This window comes from Pygocentrus nattereri, chromosome 8 (assembly GCF_015220715.1).
Source record: "Pygocentrus nattereri isolate fPygNat1 chromosome 8, fPygNat1.pri, whole genome shotgun sequence".
NCBI classification, from domain to species: Eukaryota; Metazoa; Chordata; class Actinopteri; order Characiformes; family Serrasalmidae; genus Pygocentrus; species Pygocentrus nattereri.
In genome coordinates, this window is record NC_051218.1 from 35,887,272 (window position 1) to 35,909,605 (window position 22,334).

At 36.7% G+C, this 22,334-nt stretch overlaps 1 protein-coding gene and 1 long non-coding RNA gene across 2 annotated transcripts in view; both read right to left on the reverse strand.

Annotated features, from left to right (window-relative positions):
- Nucleotides 1-21,207, reverse strand: part of LOC119263830 — a 41,557-nt gene extending 20,350 nt beyond the window's left edge. Inside the window, exons 1-3 of the mRNA XM_037540366.1 lie at nucleotides 21,165-21,207; nucleotides 20,709-21,065; nucleotides 7,634-7,644 (exon numbers count right to left, since the gene is read on the reverse strand). Of these exons, the coding sequence (XP_037396263.1) occupies nucleotides 7,634-7,644; nucleotides 20,709-21,065; nucleotides 21,165-21,207 (411 nt within the window). The remainder of the gene's footprint in view (nucleotides 1-7,633; nucleotides 7,645-20,708; nucleotides 21,066-21,164) is intronic.
- LOC119263815 lies at nucleotides 16,499-19,320 on the reverse strand. Its single transcript, XR_005130542.1, has 3 exons — nucleotides 19,224-19,320; nucleotides 19,043-19,086; nucleotides 16,499-16,732 (listed from the first exon to the last, which is right to left on the reverse strand). It is a non-coding gene; the product is annotated as an uncharacterized LOC119263815 (long non-coding RNA).
- Nucleotides 21,208-22,334: the final 1,127 nt, after the last annotated feature.

A 22,334-nucleotide genomic window follows, 5' to 3' on the forward strand; every position in this document is an offset into this window, starting at 1 on the left:
TCTGCACTGCTCACATTCTGTGTGAATTTTCCAGAGTGTCTGACAAACTGACTTCTGTACCGAGTGAGAGAGAAGCTGCTGCATTAAAATTATATCAAAATGGAATAAAATGTACAGTGTGCTGATCTGGTGTGGTACTAATGAAATTTCTGAAATCTTAGAACTACTCCAAGCTGAAGTAAAATGTAAAACAATCTGTAAGATATGGAAGAAAACAAGAAAAACTTTTTATTCTACTATTGTAATTTTTAAAAGTGCTATTTTTAAATAAATGAGATGGCCCTAGACTTCATACCAGTAAGAAAAATGTGGGTATACTATAAATCTACGTGTAAATATGTTATTGACAAAAAATATATGGACACCTACACATTACACCTACAGGAGCTTTTATGAAGCCCATTCTAAATCCATAATCATAACATTGAGTTGGTCCCCGTTTGCAGCTATAACAGCTTCCAGTCCTCTGTGAAGCTTTCTACAATATTTTGGAGAGCATCTTGAAAAGTTTTTACCCATTTATCCAGAAGAGCATTTGTGAGGCCAGACACTGATGTTGGATGATCCTAAAGGTGATTTTTGTGGTTGACCTCAACTCTTTGAGTGAGCCAGTCAATGTCTTCCACACCAAACGCACCCAACCAGGCCTTTATGGACCTTGCTTTGTGCACTGGGGCTCAGTCATGCTGGAACAGAAAAGGTTCTTTCCCAAACTGTTCCCACAAAGTTGGAAGCACACAACTGTCCAAATTGTCTTGGTCTGCTGATGTAACACAATTTCCCCTCACTGGAACTAAGGGGTCTAGGCCAGTTTACTGAAGAATATCTAGGAGAAAGAAATTTCAGGAACTGACTTTTTGCAATGGCGGCATCCTATAACAGCACCATGGTGGAATTCAGGGAGCTCTTTAGAATGATTCACTTATTCACAAATGTTTTTAAACAAACTGCAGGGTTAGATGCTTGATTTTATATACCTGTGGCAATAGGACTAAATACAACACCTAAATTTAATGATTGATATGTGACCTAATACCTTTACATACATACATATATGCTATATTGCCAAAAATATCCGCTCATCTGCCTTCACACATGACACTGAGTGATATCCTATTCTTAATCCATAGGGTTTAATATGCCCACCCTTTGCAGCTATAACAGCTTCAACTCTTCTGGGAAGGCTTTCCACAAAGGTTAGGAGTGTGTTTATGGGAATTTTTGACCATTCTTCCAGAAGCACATTTGTTAGGTCACGCACTGATGTTGGAGAAGAAGGCCTGGCTTGCAGTCTCTGCTCTAATTCATCCCAAAGGTGTTCTATCAGGATGAGATCAAAACTCTATGCTGTTCTTGAGCTAATCTGAAGGCCTCGTGAAGTTTGGAGGTCTGTAGTGATTGACTCTGCAGAAAGTTGGTGACCTCTGCGCACTATGTTGACCCAGCACTGTCATTTTGCTTGGCCTACCACTTCGTGGCTGAATTGCTGTCATTCACAATCCCTTCCCCTTTGTTATAATACTACTGACAGTTGACTGTAGAATATTTAGTAGTGAGGAAATTTCATGTCTGGACTTGTTGCACAGGTAGGATCCTATTATGGTACCATGCTGGAATTCACTGAGCTCCTGAGAGTGACCCATTCTTTCACTAATGTTTGTAGAAGCAGTCTGCATGCCTAGGTGCTTGGTTTTATACACCTGTGGCCATGGAAGTGATTGAAACACCTAAATTCAATGATTTGGATGGATGAGTAAATACTTTTGGACATACTGTATATATATATATATATATATATATATATATATATATATATGTGTGTGTGTGTGTGTGTGTGTGTGTGTGTGTGTGTGTGTGTGTGTGTGTGTGTGTGTGTGTTTGTGTGTGTGAGACCTCATTTCTTCTGAAATCAAGGGTGTTCATAAGGTCTGTATAGGGACACTCCTCCCTTTGCTGCAGTAATGGCCTTTGCTCTTCTGGAAAGGCTTTAAACTACATAGCTGAATGGGCACATTTGTTTGTCAGCAGTGGGTGCGCCTTAAAATAAATGAACTCACTCATTAAAAAGGGTATCTTGAAACTTTGAGCAAGAGGAGGAACATGTGGACTGTAGCTCCTCCTCCCACCCTCAGGCTTTAACTGTTGATGCTTTAATAGTCAAAGTGTGGGAAGCACCCCCTTGTGGTGATAGGCATAACTGCTTTTATTATTGTCCTCTCTATGGAATAGCATGTTTTTGGTTTTAGTGGGTGGCCTGAGTTAATTAGAGATAGGTTTCCCATTGGCATTGGCTTTGGCATTTAAATGCATAGCATGCATTTTAAGTATTTTTTTCACTTTCTGAGTTAATTTCTCTGGTGATGCATGCTATTATGTTTCTCATGCAGCTCCTGCAGATTCAGGTGCTCTACTTTCTATCCAGACTAAGGTCACTCCACCTGTACTGCTGATTCAGCACACATGCACATCCAAACATTTCTAGTGGCTATACACAAATGCAGTCAGCCAAATTTGCAGTACATTCTCAATGTCAAAACCTATATTTCTCTCACTGGAGAGACAGAGTGAGATTAAAAGAGAGTAAAAGGTTTTAAAGGAGAGTCTAAAGGCTGGATGGGAATGTATTCAGCTCTGAAAAATTAGGCCAGTGATTTTCAGAACCGTGGACAGCAACGTTCATCTGTTTCAGCACCACGGACAGAGACATCACAGACAAAGCCAGTTGTTTTGGGAATGCCCAATGTAGATCTCCACTTCTAGTTTCCGGTAGCCAACAAAATGTAACATACTATATGATATGCTTGTAGATGAGGAGGGTGTGCATGTCTTTATGAACGTTTTTAATATAATTTTGATATTTCATGATTCAAACCAATCTTAATAGAATTTACTCAGACATTGAAATGAAGTAAATATAGCTCTTCTTTTTCATTTTGATATGAATTAGTGCATGTTTTGTAATCTGTTATATGAAAATCACTAATGACAAATACGAATATGTGTTTTGGTCATGCTCTTTGTTGAAATAAGTTAATATATAAGTTAAGAAAAGGTCCCTGTACCTTAAAGGTGACTTCCACATATTTTATATTAATTTAACATGTTTCTATTGATAAATCTCATTGACTTTGCTGCCAAAGTTTAATATATTATAAAAATAAAATAAAATACATTAGATGCCACAATGTATGTATTATTAAACTAACAGTAATTGTGTACTGAAATGGCATAAATGTGTTCACTGTAGAAGATGCATAACTTATACATCAGCAAAACATAGAATTTGACCAGGACACATAGAGTAATACAATTAGTACAATTAGTAGTACAATTATACTTCAAACACACTACAATAATATTAAAACTAGAAACAGCAACATGACATTTTACAACTTTTATAGTCTTTTTTTATACTTCTGAATATTTTTATTCCTGCAAAGGACACACGTGGCTTCCACCCTGACTGACTCTCATCTAACGTAGCTTTTCTTCAATGCAGTGCTTTGCATTCCAAACACAGACATTCATTATTTCACAATTCAATTCTCTTTACTGGAATTCAGCCCCACAAATATCAACCATTCATATAAAGTCTTAGTTCTTTACAGGTTCTGAAGGATGAGCACATCGTCAACCTACCCACAATCCACCTGAATGTTGATTTCCAAAGTGAAAATAAGTTAACAAATCCACCAGAGAGAATAGGAGACAAAGACTCACCATTTCACAGTGAACGGTACTAACTGTGTATAATTAGACCAGAGAGGTCCCCAAATAAATAAAATAAACCATAAAATGTACCTTCTTATTAGCACAGATCACATATTGTGTTTCCTCAATGTGTTTATTTTAACAAATGAACAGTAACTGTGCTTTAAAATGAGAGACGTGTGATTCTCTATAGAAGATGTTCTGCTTCTTATTCTCACTTTGAAAATCCATAAAGCCAGAACTTTTTCATAAGACTATATTCAGGCCTTAATTTAATAATATGTTGCTGGTCAATCTCAATGTTTTAGAACCCAGCTCATATCTGCTGGGTTCTCATGTTGTCCTTCAGAGAACCAAGTCTTCATTTCAATCAGCAGAACAATCACTAACAAGAAATAAAAGCTACAGATTAAAGACTGGAGCTCATTTGAGGTGTGAAAAGGTCCAAATCTTCACTCATGATCATCTTAGGAAACTAGCGATGTGAGAGCTGAGCAGCAGCTTTGGAGCTTCTCACGTGAGAGTAAACAACGTCTTCAGGCTGTTCTCTCTTCACTCTCCCACCTTTGGCTTTCTTCTCTTTGATGTGGATGGCAGCGTAATGCAGGTTCTCAGTGTTCTGTTCCTGTGAGAAATAAACATCATTTACTGAAAAATAGATTTTAACTTAAAGAAAAGGCCAGTTACTGTATTTACACACAAAAAACTGTTACTAATAAACAAATAACGAATAAACAACATTTGCTGGGCTACTTCAATTTGCCTTATGAATATCAATATTTCAGTTTTGTCCAGCTTTACTCACTGATTCACTCAGTCATCTTAAAAATATTACAGATTGGAGTGAAAGTTTGTGAAATACAGGACAGACTATGAATTCCTGACTGACCGCTTGAGCACTTTATTTTAAGAAAGGAACATCTGGACTTTATCAGCATCTTTTTTAAATAAATTGGAAATAATTTGTTTATGCATTAAACTTTGACTACATTTAAGTCCTATAGGCTTTAAGTAGTGTCAGCTCTCAAGGTACTGTATTAGAGTTTAATAAGTCAGAAATATTTCAAGATGTATTCCACAAACTAATGAATGTTTTATTCATCACTTATTAGAGGCATAAAAAATGTTTTTTCATTACAATTTCACAACCTCACTGTGACACTTAAAAAAAGTTTGCAATTTTCATTTTGTCTGTATTTTGGTTTTAAATTATACTAAGCTTAAAAATATTTTTAGTGCTTTTTATGCCCGCCCAAAATATAATGCAAGGATCTTTAATTTACAACATAAATTACACAAATTGATTGACTGTAAACTTATTAGTCTCTATATAGTGACTGTTAAATCTCTTTAGTAGACAAAGCTCACCGTGAAGTATTAATGGCTCATTATACACTATGCAATGCCAAAAATACATATAAAAATACATGAAATGCACACAAAATATGAATATTGCTGAAGATTCATGCTGAATAATTTGTACAAGAAGGGACAGTCATATGCAAGTTTGAGCACCCTTGATCACCCAGAATTAATGTTCATTTGCTTAATACATTGAGAAAGACATTAACCATGATATACAGCCTGTGCAAAAGCTTTGACACATTTATATTTTACATGATTTGATTGTTTTTTCCCCCAATATGTAAAACCCAAATGACTAGAAATTAACAAGACCTTAACAAGACCTGTAATTTGACAGGGGTGTCCAAACTTTTACACATGACTCTAATATCAAAGTGATTATCCTCCTTTTCCTTAACTTGACACTCGGATGACCGCATGGAATTTTCTGTACATTTTATCATCCACTCCAACTGTCTGATGAAGAGCTCTGCAGAGTAATTTGCTCGTTCAGCTGAAAACCAGAGCACTGAGAACCGAAATGAGCAGATTTCTCACTGGTTGAAACTAAAATGTAGTATAAAGAGTGAGTGCATAAAGAGTACCTGTCTGGTGGTCCACTCACTCACAGCCCCCTGCTGAACTTTCTCTGTAGAGGAGATAAAACATCAAAATTACCTTCAGATACAGTTTAATGGGACTAGATTTATTTGTAAGTATTAATATTATTTTCTATTTTCTTTCTATTAAAATGTTCAGCTACGTGTCATAATAAACACTTACCACCAGCGCCGTGTTCAGATTTTCTCAGTTTATGGATTAAAATGGTTTGAGTGCAGATTACAGCCACACACACTGCTGAGAAAACTGCCAGAGTCAGCATTACAGGATCTACAGGATCTTCTGTAAGACAGGAATCAAGCAATGGAAACTCTTCTCCATCTAGGGTTGAATGTTATATATTTTTGTAGATAAATTCATTTTAAACTTGATCAAGGATATTTTGTATATTAGAAGCTGAAATAATGTGAACAAATCATCCTGTGCTCTCCTGATCATCCTGCACCCCAAGCTGGTGAGCTTTTATGATGCATGGTCCAGAACTGAAGCTGGTGGGTCTAATACTGATACTTATATCTCATTGAAGGGGAATTCCACCAACTTTTTACAAAATTCTGCCTAATAAAAACATCACGATAAAACAACGTGGTTTGCCATGAAATTGCTGCATGGTGTATAAATACATGCATATAAAACAAAATCCCTGTCTACAGTTTAACTACAAGAACTATTTGACCTACTATTCCCTGCAAAAAATCATTCTTGATCTTGACACATCACCGATCTTAAAATTTGTAATATGTCTGCACATCTAGCATAAATCACTCCTTATGGTTAATGTCATGATGTCATGGTTGCAAATTTAATCAATTCTCAATAAAGGACACTATTTAAAAAAATTATAATAAAACTGAAATGATTTAAAAAATACAGAAGCATGTACAGTAAAACATTTACTTAAGGAAAAATTTGACTTGGACCAGAGCACCTTTACTAAGTAAAGACCTTCTTCCACCTCTGCATAAGACAAAATAGCTCCCTTCCCCTTAATTATATTCATATTCACCATAATTTCACCATTATGAACATTACCTATATAAACTCAGAGCACATGTGTAGATTCTCTGGTGATTTTGAATAGTAAATAAAATGTCTATATGTGTTTTGAAGGCATGGTGACCACTGTGGTGAATCTATAAGCTTCTCTAAAGAGAACCACATCAAATCACTGAATGAGTTTCTTTTCTTCTCAGATCAAAATGCTAGAATTCACTATTAAGGTGCAGCTTCAGTTTGGGTTGAAAAATTATGAATTATGGCTTTAGTGAAGTGAAGTAAGGGTCAGTGGACACTGACTATGTTCACCAACTGTGCCATTTTTTCTTGTTTTTTTGCAATACTATAGAAAGGCCCACAGTCAACAAAAACTTACTCAGTTCAACAGCTGTTCCATTGCCAAAGATGATCTTCCCACAAGCAGCCACAGCACAGTAGTAAGTTCCAGTATGGTGGTGGTCGAGGATGTTCTTAGATAACTCATAGAGAGAGCAGCGTGTAGACAAGCTGATCTCACACTGACGGCTGCTGCTGTTCTGATGAGTGTAGTAAAGTAACTGTAGGAAGTAACTGATGCTACGATAAACTTCTCTGCATTGTGTGCACAAATTAAATATGTTAATTCTTTTTAGCACCTGCCTGTTTCCACAGTTGATCCACTGCCCCAAATGATCTTCCCACAAGCAGCCACAGTGCAGTAGTAAGTTCCAGTATGGTGGTGGTTGAGGATGTTCTTAGAGAACTCATATAGAGAGCAGCGTGTAGACAAGCTGATCTCACACTGACGGCTGCTGCTGTTCTGATGAGTGTAAATGATTTCAGGAAAGGATTGTCCTGCAGCAGCTCTGAACCAGAGCACTCGGAGATCTGCTGCTCTGATCTCAGAGAGGACCCTGCACTGCAGAGTGACCGAGTCTCCTGAAGAAACTGACCCCTGTACTGGAGTTTGGACCACTGGTATGTCTGACTGCCCTGGGAAAAATAATGTAGACAATGCAAGAATTCCTCAATAATAACAGTGCAATAACCATATAATAACTGTATAATAACAGTATAATAAGGAACTAGTGCACCAGTTATGAGTTCAAAGTGTGATTACATTGACTAGTGGATAATTACATAATATATTTTAAAAACATCAGCAGAAACAATGTATTTGAGAACAGATTCACGTAGCAGATACAACATTTATAATGCATTCTCAGGGATTTTTGTAAAAGAAATCTTACATGTTAAGAACAATGAAAGCAGGAAAGAGGAAATCACTTCTATTACCTGTGACTGCTAAGAATGTAGCAGTAGAGAAGTTCAGTGTGTTTGATCCAGCTGATCCACAGAAGTACATTCCTTCATCTTCTTTAGTGACACGTTCAATACGTGAGAAATGGCACTCGCTATTCTGTTGATTTTAAATCTTTTTGAAATGCCGAATTCTTTTGAAATCATAGCCGACTTTCCTTCTAACTGTGATCCCACTTCCAGTGGCACATGCTCCAGTCTTTGTTTGTACCACATCTTAACATCTTCCCCTGATTTGCCTTCCAATGTGCAGTTCAGAGTGACTTCACCAGGCTCAACAGAGATGACCAACGTCTCTGAATTTTTCTCATAACTCAAGTTATGTTGGGTAGCTTTATGAAACTTACACATTTTGCAGAGAAGCAAGATGATGATCACAGCTGGAGGCATCATTGGAAAAGCAACTGTTATAACTTCAGAGGAGACTCTAAAAGGTGTAACTGACCAAAGCATCACACTGTATTATCTCGCTGGGTTGTTTTTCCAAACCACATTGGCTGGTAAATGTCACATGACTCTTTCTGTCTTGGTCTTTTTGACCAGAAAAGGTCTCTGGGCTCTGTGTGAGCTCTTATCAGTTTTTTTTGGTTGTTGTAGTCAGCACCTGTTATAAGTCTCTAAAGGAAAGCACTTCTTTATATGAAGTTTTGTCTGTGAGGTTTAAAATCCTCATCAATTGTTTAAGAAGAAATGGGGGATAATTTTCAGTGGTACTGCTGAAGTTGTATTTGAGTGCTTACACTCTTGTTTTAGAAGTTATTGTGTTTTATACATTGTGATTTAACTTTGTTTGCAAATAAAAAATTCAACAATACAAACAATATTATTTTCCTCTGTACTTCATTCCTCCAAGAGACTGTAATCTCCTTACTGACAGTCTCTTATGAGCAGTTGTATCTGTGTGTGTATCCAATGGATGACCTTAGACACAAATTTCCTTTTTATTTTCTATATTTATTTAATTTTAATCTACCAAAGTTACACAGACTTGTTTATTTATAAAATCACCAGATTGTCACCATTAATAAACTAGGTCATAGACGATGCCTTAAAAAATGTTTTAGTGAAAGTATGAAGAAGAAGACCTGACATAGTAACATCAGTACATATGCTTGACCAGTGAACTATTCATAAATGATAGAGAACTTTTCAAAGTTAAGACCATCTCTGTTTAAGTAATGTTTATTGTGTCATGTGATACTTTGGTGGTAGGTAGAATTCAATTAAACAGACATTCTAAACACTGAGCACTTAATGTCTTTTACAGTCGCTGTCAGCCCAGAACCTTGTATCTCAAAATAGTCACTTTAGAAGAGAAACTAAAGCATTTATAAACTATTTTTGTCACTTCGTACGTCACAAAATGCTCATGACACATGAAGGGGTACAGAGGTCTGCACCCAGAAGCTGCGAATGGAGGTTAAACATCATGACGGCTGTCGTGCCTCAGGGTCATCCTGGCTTGTTCAAAGCTCCATATACTGAGAAACACATTGTTTCTTTCAGATTGCTTCATCCTAGCGAGAGTTATTCCAGAATATTTGAGGCCTCTTTCATGTAACTTTATTTGTTCACTTTATTGTGTGGAATCAAAGCAACCTATCAAAAACTGCCTTTAGAGTCAGGAAAAAAATGGAAAAAATATGTTTTAGCAAGGAAATAACCCGTTTACATCAATTTTATTATTAATTTAAATGAATTAAAAATGTAAATTTGTTGTTCTACTTGGTCATTGTTTTTATTTATTAAGTTAAAGTATCGTATCTAATGCTTCAAAAGAAAATAAATGTAATACCACTAAAGTGCAGATGTCAAAGTCTTGCAAGGTGAGTGAATCTGAGTAAGATAGTAAGATGAATAACTCATGCTTTCTGTGTTTTGTGTAGAATTCAGAAAAAAATACATTCCTGTGTGTTTATTTGTCTACTAGAAGTCATAAGTTGCAAAAAAAAAATCAAAACATTTTCATCTTTCACAGGACAATAACAAAACCACTGGATGTTGAACAAAGAAGTTTACAAAGAAGAAAATTTACATTTAAACTGATGATGCTGAAGTGGAAATTCTCACGTCTGAAACATGTCTTCTACGTTTCCATTAACCGCCTTTGTTTCCAACGTGTGAAAGACTAAAGTGACCATAAACTCTAAACTTCTTCAGAGAACTGACACCTCATCCAAAACAAAATAAGTAAATAAAAACTGACTGTTTTATCAGTCATGCAGTTTTGAGCACAGAGCAAAGTGAAGCACATGATTGTAAATCCTGACTGAAATCAGCACAAACACAAATGAACAGATACAGATTACAAAGCTGATAGTAACAGAAAACATCCCCAAACTTCACTTCTGCTGCTACAAGAGAAGAGAGTCCAGTGAGTCAGTGATTGTTGGGGTCAGTAACTGAGAAGTATCTGACTTCAGAGTAAACACTGTGTCCAGAGCGTCCACTCTTCATTCTCAGGCTTTTGGCTGCATAACTCAGCTCCACAGCAGCAGAGTCCTGTAGAGATGAATATGAAATATTAAAGGCTGAAGATTAGAGAACTCTATAAGAATTAAACAGCGTCAGTGTGAATGAGAGAACATGTAGTACCTGACTCGCTTTGTTCTCCACGACCGAATCATGATCTCTCCCTATGATGGAGTAAAGAAAGATCACAGTGTCATATTTGAGTTTAGATCAGAGAATATGACCTCAGTGCTGGTCACTTTGAGTTACAGTCAGTTTGCACAATTCTAGTTAATGACCACTGAACCACTGCTTTACTTTTTTTTGTGAAAAAAAATGTCAAATGCCTGCTTATGTTTAAAAGACTAAACAACAACAACCACAAAATATCAACAACAACAACAACAACAACAACAACAATAATAATAATAATAATAGTTATAATAAAACTTATTAATACAGCCTCTTTCTTACATTTAAACTTAGAACTTATTAGTTCCTTGCATTGCGAGATGGGGGACCAGTGAAAAACATCATTTTAAAATGTAAAATCGTAAATTTAAAAAGCACAATATCCACCAACATAACAGATTAAGCTACACTCACCACTGAAGTTATGAATGGCTTGGGCGCAGATTACAATCACACAAATTCCCAATGCTGCTCCCAGATAGAACACAGTGGGATCGCTAGGACGAGCTGTCAAGTTTGAATTACTGTACATTTACATACATAAACACTCAAACCAGCAATGTAACAAAACAGCTTATTTTGCTAACATGCAAACAGTAAACTTTATATACTTATTGAACATTCAATTTACAGAAATGTAAGTGGTCAGAGCTTCAGTTCAATATATGAATGATGCTCAGATCATGTAGAGGTAGTGGTTGGTATAGTGTAGTGAATGACACCCTTGCCTCCTATACTGCAGAAGGTACTGTTCACCATGACTCCAATAATGTCCATTTCCAGAAGATAATCATTGAAGGTACATCAGAAGTAAACAGTTGTATCCACCAAAAAGTGCATGACTAAGCAATGGCAGAATATCTCATGCTTTAACATCTAATGAGTGGACATCACAACCACCAGCAGAAAGCATTAGATGTTCAATGGGCAACTGGTGCTTCATATGAATGGTATGATAGAATAGACTAGTATGGTTTGTGTTTTGAATGTTTAAGTATTATTCATTTAAAAAACAGTGTATGTTTATGGTAGTCTATCTACAGTGTGGTATTTTCCCCAACATCAGTGAACATCCAAGCTGACAACTGAAGATACGAATTGATCATAATACATGACGCTGTTGCGCTGATATATTGGAGAGTTTGACATTATGTAATGTCACATAATCTTAAATGGATTATTTATCATTTTATTGGTGACATGTTAAACACTCTGATGATGCATGCAGATTCCAGGCCATAGACTCTGATAGTGCAATCAAGAGAACCAGGCCTGAATCTGTTCCGTGTCCAGTTCATGGTGAAATGCAATAGACAATAAATTCAGAATACAGGCACATTTGAAACATGTTTGGATTTTGTTATTTGCCTTCATGGCTCAAAACTATTGCTTTACACTATTTGAAGCACACAGACACACAACACAAAGCACTATAATGGACTTACCCAATTGTACTGATGCTCCATTCCCAACAATGATCTTCCCACAAGCCGCCACAGCGCAGTAGTAAGTTCCAGTGTGGTGCTTGTCAAGTATGTTCTTGGAGAAGTTGTACACAGAGCTGTGTGTAGAAGAGCTGATCTCACACTGACGGCTGCTGCTGTTCTGATGAGTGTAAATGATTTCAGGAAAGGATTGTCCTGCAGCAGCTCTGAACCAGAGCACTCGGAGATCTGCTGTTCTGATCTCAGAGAGGACTGTGCACTGCAGAGTGACCGACTCTCCTGGAGAAACTGACCCCCGTACTGGAGTTTGGAGCACTGAGATGTTTAATTGAGGTTGATCTGTCACAGCCAAGAATATCACATTAAAAAATGTAAAAATTACCCCATCATTTTGTCCACAGAAGTACATTCCTTCATCATCTTCAGAAATGTTTTTAATAGTCAGAGAAAAATCTTTGTTTAGATCCCATTTCAAATTGTTTGAAATGGCTTTTTTGTCGGCTAACTTTGTTACCACATCCTTAAACTCCTGCCCCAACTGTTGCTTGAACCAAACAATAGTGTTTTTTTCAGACTTTCCAACATTGCAAGACAGAGTATAATTTTCTCCAGTGTTAACCGAGATAAACATTCTCTCATTAAGCTCCACAGCTTCAACAGGACCTACAAAAGAACAGAAAGTCAGTTCTAAACAAAAATGAAAACATTTTAGCAGCAGAAGTTCAGAAACTAATAGCAATAGAGGATCTAATACTTCTGAAAAGAGTTCCTTACTTACATGTTGCATAGAGAAATAAACCAAGAATCCACAGTGGAGCCTTCATCATCGTCATTGTTGTCATCATCATCATCATCATCATCATCATCCTCATCATAAGATGCTTTGCTTATTTGATGTAAACTGGAATGGGAAGTTCTGGCCAAGTCACCAAACTACATTGAGCTCAACAGATGAATCTCATTGGCTGGCAAAAGTCACAGTGTCACTTTTTTTTCCCCACCAGGTGCAGAAACCTAGAACAGACTTTAGAGCAGCTTTGTGCAGATATAAAAAGTTTAGATTATAAACTGCATGAATAATAACATTAATAACTTTGAGAAAGGGAGCATCAAAGGTCTGATTCACAAAAGAACTCACAGTCCTAAGAAAAAATTTCAGGTAGGTAGGTACAGAGACCCTGAAGGGATGTGGTGTATTATTATTTATTTATTTATATATTTATTTATTTATTTATAGGTGAAGGGGATGATTTTTTTAGGTAAACATTTGGTGCACTCCTGGTACTATAGTATGTGGTGAGTACCAGATACTACCTAGTAAGCACCAGATCTATCAAGCGAGCACCAGATACTCAGATGCTCACTATCATCTTATGTACCTGTCCACTTCTACAGAGACTGGACTCTCATTTGATGAACAGGCCTTTCTATCATCTTACAGCCTCAGAATAAACACCGTTCAGTAATAAACATTGTACAGAAAATGATGTGAAAACTGTGACTCACAAATACCGCAATGTAACATCTGGAGTAGAAAATCCCTAATGATATAAAGCATGGTGCATTTTCAGTGTATAATAATAATAATAATAATAATAATAATAATAATAACAAACATGCAGTAAACAGTGATACTTGATGTTAATTTTAAACAAAATCCAGTGTTTGATGTTGTTTAGTGTGGCAAAAACAGCTCAACAATACAGACAATCATGGTTCATAATTCATGAAGATTAAGAGACCCTTATTAGTCCCACAGCGGGGAAAATTCACCTCCACATTTAACCCATCCGTGAAGTGAAACACCACATACAATCTAGTGAGCACACACACACACACACACTAGGGGGCAGTGAGCACACTTGCCCAGAGCAGTGGGCAGCCCAATCCACAGCGCCCGGGGAGCAGTTGGGGGTTAGGTGTCTTGCTTAAGGACAGCTCAGTCACGTGCTGTCGGTGCTGGGCATTGAACCGGCAACCTTCCGGTCATGAGGCTGGGTCCCTAACCTCCTTAGCTTGGAAGGCAGCTAAGCTTACAACTATACCACCAACATCTGTTTTTAAATGAAGCATTTAATAACATTTTTATGACTTCTGTTTTTTTCTAAATCTTTTTGTCTATTGTTTGCTTGCAATATTTATTTTTATTAGCTATGTATTTATTTATTTATTCACTGATCAATGATAATAATAATATGAATGATAGTCATTTTAAACAGTGTAAATAATATTTATTCTTTTTTATAATGATTATAATTAGGAACTAGTAACTGAATGTGATGTTATGGTGAAAGTGCACTATGGCGCTGAATAGTTGTGATGTTTTTGTTCCTTCAACATGTTTAAAAATTGTGTGCAGCTCCTACAAACTGTGCGGTGATTTGAACAGCCTGCTGGAGATGTGTGTCATTAAGGCGTCTGCACAGTCTCACGCGTTCCTGATATCCACCACACAGGAAGTGGACGTTACTGACCTCATCTGGTCCCCACATATATACTGCCACTGGAATAGTGGGGGTCTTTTCCTCAAGCAGGCTGACCACAGGTCATGCTACTTCCGTTCACTACAGAACCTGCCCCCCCTTACTTGTCCTCTTTAGTTTCACTATACTGTCCTGCTCGCTCTCTCCGTTCCGCTGATGCTCACCTGTTGGTTGTTCCTCCAGTTCGACTACAAGGGTTCGGTGAACGAGCCTTCAGCGTTGTTGGCCCAAAGTTATGGAACTCGTTTCCCTGCGTTCCTGCACATCACTCAAGACTTTTAAATCTGAACTGAAAACATACCTGTTTCGGACTGCTTTTAATAACTCTTAATTGTTTTATATTATTTTCTGCTTTATCTGACCCTTTTCCCTTTATATCTGTACAGTGTCCTTGGGTGTTTGAAAGGCGCTTTAAAATAAAATGTATTATTATTATTATTATTATTATTATTATTATTACTCGTCCTGATTGCTATAAAGGCGGGTCTCTGTCTCCCTCTGGTGGCCACAGCTGGTCACCTCAGCCCCACAGTGGGAAAACATGCTTAGAATAAAAAGATAAGATTTACAGCTTTGGTTTTCAAACCTTTCAGAGCAAGCACCACCCATTATCAAGCAAAAACCCCAGATTATCATCTATAAGACATCTCACAAACACACACACACACACACACACCACTCACTTATACACAGTAGGCCTGTGTGTGTGTTGCTGTATCAGTGAGTCTGTTTAGCTGAAGAAAGCTGACCAATATCCAGGACCAGGGCAGTGAGCTCTAAACCCATATCTGGCTCAGCATCCCTTTTTAATGGCACTGAGAGGCTGTTGTCAGTACAGGGCATCAAAGACTGCACAGCTTTTAGAGAGAGGCCTGGACACTCACTCTGTCAGTGACAGCCCTCTAAATTCTGACCTCAGTATCTTATCAGGTTATAACTAGAGCATCTAAATAGCTTGACCCCTTTCAGTGAATGACTGACATCATGGATGATGTCATGCATATATTGATGGAGCAAATTAAAATGAGCAGATGTTTCTCAGGGCACTTAAATGAGTCTAAAGGTGTTGCCAGTTTGGCCAATTCCCCATGACATAATTTTTATCCAAGTATTCAGTTTTAATCATTGGTGAATGCAACATGTCTACTAAGATGCATCAGAAAGCTTGAGCTGATCACCTATGCACGATAAACACACACGATAGATGTAACATAAAACAAACACCAGAGTCAGAGTCCAGCAGGATTCATGTTTTTCACATTTAAAACCTTTAGTTTGGCTTGTTTTTAATGCTGTAAACTAAAACAAAAAAATGAAATATAACCACCAAAAGACCAGCTGAGGAAGTCCCCCAAATTTTGTAAACTATAGTTGAAAACTTGTATATAGATTAAAACAGTGTAGACAGTGAATTTGCCAAGGTCATCTCATGTCCTGCCTGAGAACCATTACTTTACTCACCTTTACTGTATGGTTCACATGCCAGGCCAGAAATAGATAAATAATTAAATAAAAAAGTCTGTATATGCAAAAACAAGCAAAACTTTTTATTCAGCTGTATATAGAGTATATCTGGACACTCTTTCATACATAAAATATGGTATAAAATATCAGCAGAATGGCGGCACGGTGGCGTAGTGGGTAGCGCTGTCGGCGCACAGCAAGGATGGGTTCGATTCCCCGGCCGGGTGACCAGGGAGTTTGCATGTTCTCCCCATGTCTGCGTGGGTTTCCTCCGGGTTCTCCGGTTTCCTCCCACAGTCCAAAGACATGCAGTCAGGCCAATTGGACATGCTAAATTGCCCCTAGGTGAGAGTGTGTGAGTGACTGTCTGTGTCTGTCTGTCTGCCTTGCGATGGACTGGCGACCTGTCCAGGTTGTATCCTGCCATCCTCCCGAAGACTGCTGGGATAGGCTCCAGCACCCCCCCACGACCCTGACGGAGAAGCGGCTTGGAAATTGGATGCATGGATGGATGGATGGATATCAGCAGAACACAGAGAGTCTACATGACTACATGAACTCAGTAAGACTTCTTTCCTGTGGTGTAATACAGCTTTACTGAACTGCTCTGTAGTCAGAAACAGGGAAGAATCTCACTCGGGTGAAAACTTTCTCCTTTAGCGCTCTTCTCTTCATCTTCTCAGAGAAACGTAATGCAGTGAAATCAAACTCCTCAGAGTCAGAGTCCTGTTTCAGAAACAGACGATCAGCAAAGAAATGAACAAGTGGAAATATAATCAGAGTAATCTGTGCTACATTTTCCAGAGCTTTTTACTCGATTGCTGAAACACACAAAGATGAACATTTACTGATGATTTAGAAGATGATACTTTAAGGATTTTACAATAAGAGACGGTTAAATGACCTAAAAGAAGAGACAAATTGTACTAAATAGAACTAAAACTGGATGTGAGTTGTGAAATGCGGTTTTCTGAACTGATGAATCTGAATTTGTTATTGGGATTGTGAAAAGCAGAAAATGTAACTACTTTTTAAGACTGAACTGTGCAGGTGTGTAAAAATATCCCTGAAGATTTCTGTGAATAACTCAAAGTAAGGAATGGAACTGAAAGTTATGGAATTTTTAAAGAACAGCATTTTTTTTTTTTTTATTCTGTTTATTTATGTTTGTCTGAGAAAGTCAAGAACCTTCTGTCCTGGAAAGAAAGAAGTTCACACATTTTATCTGTGTGAATATCAGTGTCTATATGTCGTTTATTCTAAATGAGGAAATTGACCGCTGACCCTGACAGGCTGCTCTGTGTGTGAACTGCTGTTAAATCCACGTCGTCTGGAGGTGTGATTTTTTTTTGTGCTTGTGCTCAGATTGTGGTTACAGACCAATCGTTTGCTGGAGTTCAGTTCTGTTTATAATAGACCACAGAGAACTGCAGGGGGGTTAAACTCCTCAATATCTAGGCTGCTATTTCACACATTAATCCTGAGATTTATCATTCAGTAAACACTGTGAATTATTCTGTAATTACTGTTAACTACTTGCTAATTACATTCAGCAAAAGACTATTTATATTCTGTGAGTAAGTAAGTAGTAAAAGTTCACTCTTTTACTCAAGCAGCTGCATCATTTTAAACTGTGTGTGAGTTCAGTGGTTGTGAGCAAGGAAATTAAGCGTTCATACAGACAGACGCTCAGAGTTTAAAGCAAGTTTCTTAGCTGTGTATCATCATCTGCATGAAGTTATTGTTCAGGATGATGATTTATAATATGTGATGTCACTGATTCACTCAGTCATCTTAAAAATATTACAGATTGGGGTGAAAGTTTGTAAAATACAGGACAGACTGTGAACTCCTGAATGACCACTTGAGCACTTTATTTTAAGGAAGGGCCATCTGGACTTTATCAACATCTTTTTTTTTTATAAATTGGAAATAATTTGCTTATGCATTCAACTTTATTAATTTTATTTTATATTGACTACATTTTATTCCTATAGGCTTTAAGTAGTGTGAGCTCTCGAGGTACTGTATTAGAGTTAAGAAGAATTTAATAAGTCATAAATATTTCAAGATGTATTCCACAAACTAATGAATGTTTTATTCATCACTTATTAGAGGCATAAAAATGTTTTTGCATTACAATTTCACAACCTCGCTGTGACACCTAACAAAAGTTTGTCTGTATTTTGGTTTTTGTCTGGTATTTTGGAAATTACAATAAACTTAAAAATACTTATTGCTTTTTATGTTTATGTGCTTTTTATGCCCACCCAAAAAAATCAATGCAAGGATCTTTAATTTACAACATAAATTACACAAATTGATTGACTGTAAACTTATTAGTCTCTATATAGTGACCATTAAATTTTTTTGGTAGACAGAGCACATCGTGAAGTATTAGTGGCTCATAATAAACTACGCAATGCCAAAAATGCACATGAAATACATGAAATACACACAAAATACGAATATAGGTGAAGATTCATTCTGAATAATTTGCATAAGAATGGACAGTCATATGCAAAAGTTTGAGTACCCTTGATCACCCAGAATTACTGTTCATTTGCTTAGTACATGGAGAAAGACATTAAACATGATATACGGCCTGTGCAAAAGCTTTGACGCATTTATATTTTACATGATTTGTTTGATTTTTTCCCCCAATATGTAAAACCCAAATGACTAGAAATGCCCCGAAATGAAGAGAAACTGCCATATTTAAATTTTTCTCCTTTGGAGGATGTGTTACTTTATGATAACTCAGAAAATGAACAAGACCTGTAATTTGACAGGATTGTCCAAACTTTTACACATGACTCTAATATCAAAGTGTTTATCCTCCTTTTCCTTAACTTGGCACTCGGATGACTGCATGCAATTTTCTGTACATTTTATCGTCCACTTCAACTGTCTGATGAAGAACTCTGCAGAGTAATTTGCTCGTTCAGCTGAAAACCAGAGCACTGAGAACCGAAATGGGCAGATTTCTCACTGGTTAAACTAAAACGTAGTATAAAAAATAAATGTGTAGAGTACCTGTCTGGTGGTCCACTCACCCACAGCCCCCTGGTGAACTCTCTCTATAAAGGAGATAAAACTTCACAATTACCTTCAGATACAGTTTAATGGGACTAAATTTATTTGTAAGTATTAATATTATTTTCTATTTTCTTTCTATTAAAATGTTCAGCTTCAGTTCATAATGAACACTTACCACCAGCACAGTGTTCAGATTTTCTCAGTTTATGGATTAAAATGGTTTGAGTGCAGATTACAGCCACACACACTGCTGAGAAAACTGCCAGAGTCAGCATTACAGGACCTACAGGATCTTCTGTAAGACAGGAATGATCAACACATTGTAAACATGAATAGAGAGATTCAAGCCATTTCCCATCTATTTTAGTTTGAATTTTATTTTAACATTCTATCATTTCCTGATCGTTCTCCAAACCAAGCTGCTGTACTTTTATCTCTCATAGTACAGACAGATTTATTCACAGTGCTGATGAAAAGAATCAAATACTTGAAGTGTTTAGTGTCTCTAACAAGTCACTACCTTCCTAAATCTCAGCCTTTATTTCATCACCAACATTAAATTAATAAAATGAGCAAATATTCATAAACTTGTGTGGCTGGACTGGCGGATAGTGAATAAAATACATGTTGCTGATATTATGACCCCTGGTTCCTATCAACACCACTGTAAATAAATCTGCATAAAAAGTTTCTCTACAATGAACCATTTCACTCCATCACTCTGACTAACTTTGATTCATTCATTTTCATTTCATTTCAAGTGCAGCATCAGTTTGGGATCAAAACTATGAACTAATGTCTATACTGTATAAATAATGTATGAGGTATGTGGTCTTACAACACAAGTTACAAAACCTGTTTCTGTCACATTTTCTATTTTCTCTTTTGATGTTGATACATATCATTGACTTGAAGCTTTGAAGCCCAAACCGTTGATAGAATTACACATAAATAAAACAAATATACTACAAGTTCCTAGTAGTACACAGGAACACTTACTCAGTTGTACTGATGTTCCATTGCCAAAGATGATCTTCCCACAAACCGCCACAGCGCAGTAGTAAGTTCCAGTATGGTGCTGGTCGAGGATGTTCTTAGAGAACTCATAGAGAGAGCAACTTGTAGAAGAGCTGATCTCACACTGACGGCTGCTGCTGTTCTGATGAGTGTAAATGATTTCAGGAAAGGATTGTCCTGCAGCAGCTCTGAACCAGAGCACTCGGAGATCTGCTGCGCTGATCTCAGACATGACCGTGCACTGCAGAGTGACCGACTCTCCTGGAGAAACTGACCACCGTACTGCAGTTTGGAGCACTGAGGTGTTTAACTGCCCTGGAAAATAGAAAACAGACAGTGGAAGTAATTATATTAAATAGTAACAGTGTCATCACAGGATAAAACCTGTACAATAACAGCATAACAGTAAAAAAGTGCAGATATTAAGAAGCTAAAGTGTGTTTATAATAACTAATGGACATCTACAGAATCATAATATGGATATTTTCACTAGAAATAACAGTGCTGCATTTGAAACTGGCCTCAAATAACAGACTGTAAGTATGTACAATGAAAAGGCAGGTTTATTTATAACATTTCAAACACGAGAATGATTCAATGCTTTAGACTCAAAACTGAAGCAGAAAACAATAAATGAATATTTTACCTGTGACCGCTAAGAATGTAGCAGTAGAGAAGTTCAGCTGTCCTGAAGTTTTCTTTCCAGTCTCTCCACAGAAGTACATTCCTTCATCTTGTTTAGTGACGCGTTCAATACTGAGAGAAATGCCACTCGCTATTCTGTTCAGTTTAAATCTCGTTTTGTCGAGTTGATTTGAAATCACGGCCGTCTTTCCCCCTAACTGTGATCCCACTTCCAGTGGCGCATGCTCCAGTCTTTGTTTGTACCACATCATAACCTCTTTAATAGAGTTGTCTCCAAATGTGCAGGTGAGATTGACCGCTTTACCAGCCTCAGCTGAGATGACCAATGGCTCTGAATTTCTCAGTGCTTGAGCAGAATCTGTAAAACAAAGTTCAGTGAATAAAAAAAAAAAACTTGAATATATTTAAAAATAATTAAAAACAAAAACTTTTTTTATGGTAGCTTTATGAAACTTACCTATTCTGTAGAGAAGTAAGACGATCATCACAGCTGGATCCATGATCAGTAAAACAACAGTTATAACTCAAAGGCCAGTATTCTAAATTGTAGCACCGCATAAAGCACCAAACTACATCAGCTTCTGGGGTCTTATACTGAAGCTCATTGGCTGTTAAAAGTCACATGGTTCTTTCTGTCTGCTTGACTTGATCTGTTTGACCACAAAACATGCCCTGTGCTCTGCGTGAGCTCTTATCAGTAGTTGTGGTTATTATTGTCTTAATCTTTAACAGAGTCTGTTAGCAGCTCTACAGAGAAACGCTCATATATGAGAAGCTCAGAATATCAACTTGTGAGGGTTTAAAGACCAGATTAACTGCAGAAATAGGGGTCTAGGGTTGTTTGGTTTTCATTAATACAGTAAAATTTCACCCCTGTTTTAGAAATTAATATACAACTATTTGTTGTAACTATTTAGGCTGCAAACAACTTTTTGCTATAAATTCAATTAACATTTAGTTTTGCTCTACATATAAGGTTACTTTCTGCCAGTTTCTTTTGACCGGCTTCTCATTCTTTATTTATTTGGGTTTCATTTATCATTTTATTATTATTTTATTATATTTAATTAGTAAATTAGACTTTTAGAATTACAAAATAATTTGTATTTGTATTTGATTTGTATTTTTTAAAAAATAAAAAAATATTAAAATTCAGGGAATGTTTGTGATACAGACTGACATTAATTCAATACTTTTAATCTGTTTATTTTGATTGATTCACCACATGTTCACACAACTTAAACTGAACTTTTCAAAATATGCAAAAAATAAAACACATAAAAATGGAGATTTAACATTTTTTCCTGACAGTGATGATATGCAACTAGAAACTGGTAAATGTAATATGACAGTCTAAATACCCCCTCAATGACAAACTGGAGGAAGACAAGCTTCATGAAGAAGCTAGTATGTAAGTTCATGTAATATACATACAGTGTAATACTAACATTTGTAATAATCTTTTTTTTTTATGTAAGTTTTACATACTTCCATTTAATTCAGTGTGAATCTTCATAGCACCGCCTTTTGCCAATTATGTTCACTACACTTGCAAACTAGCAAATAAACTTGGCTTGATTGTGTGGAACCGCAGCAAGTTAATCAATAACAACTAGATGCTTTTGCA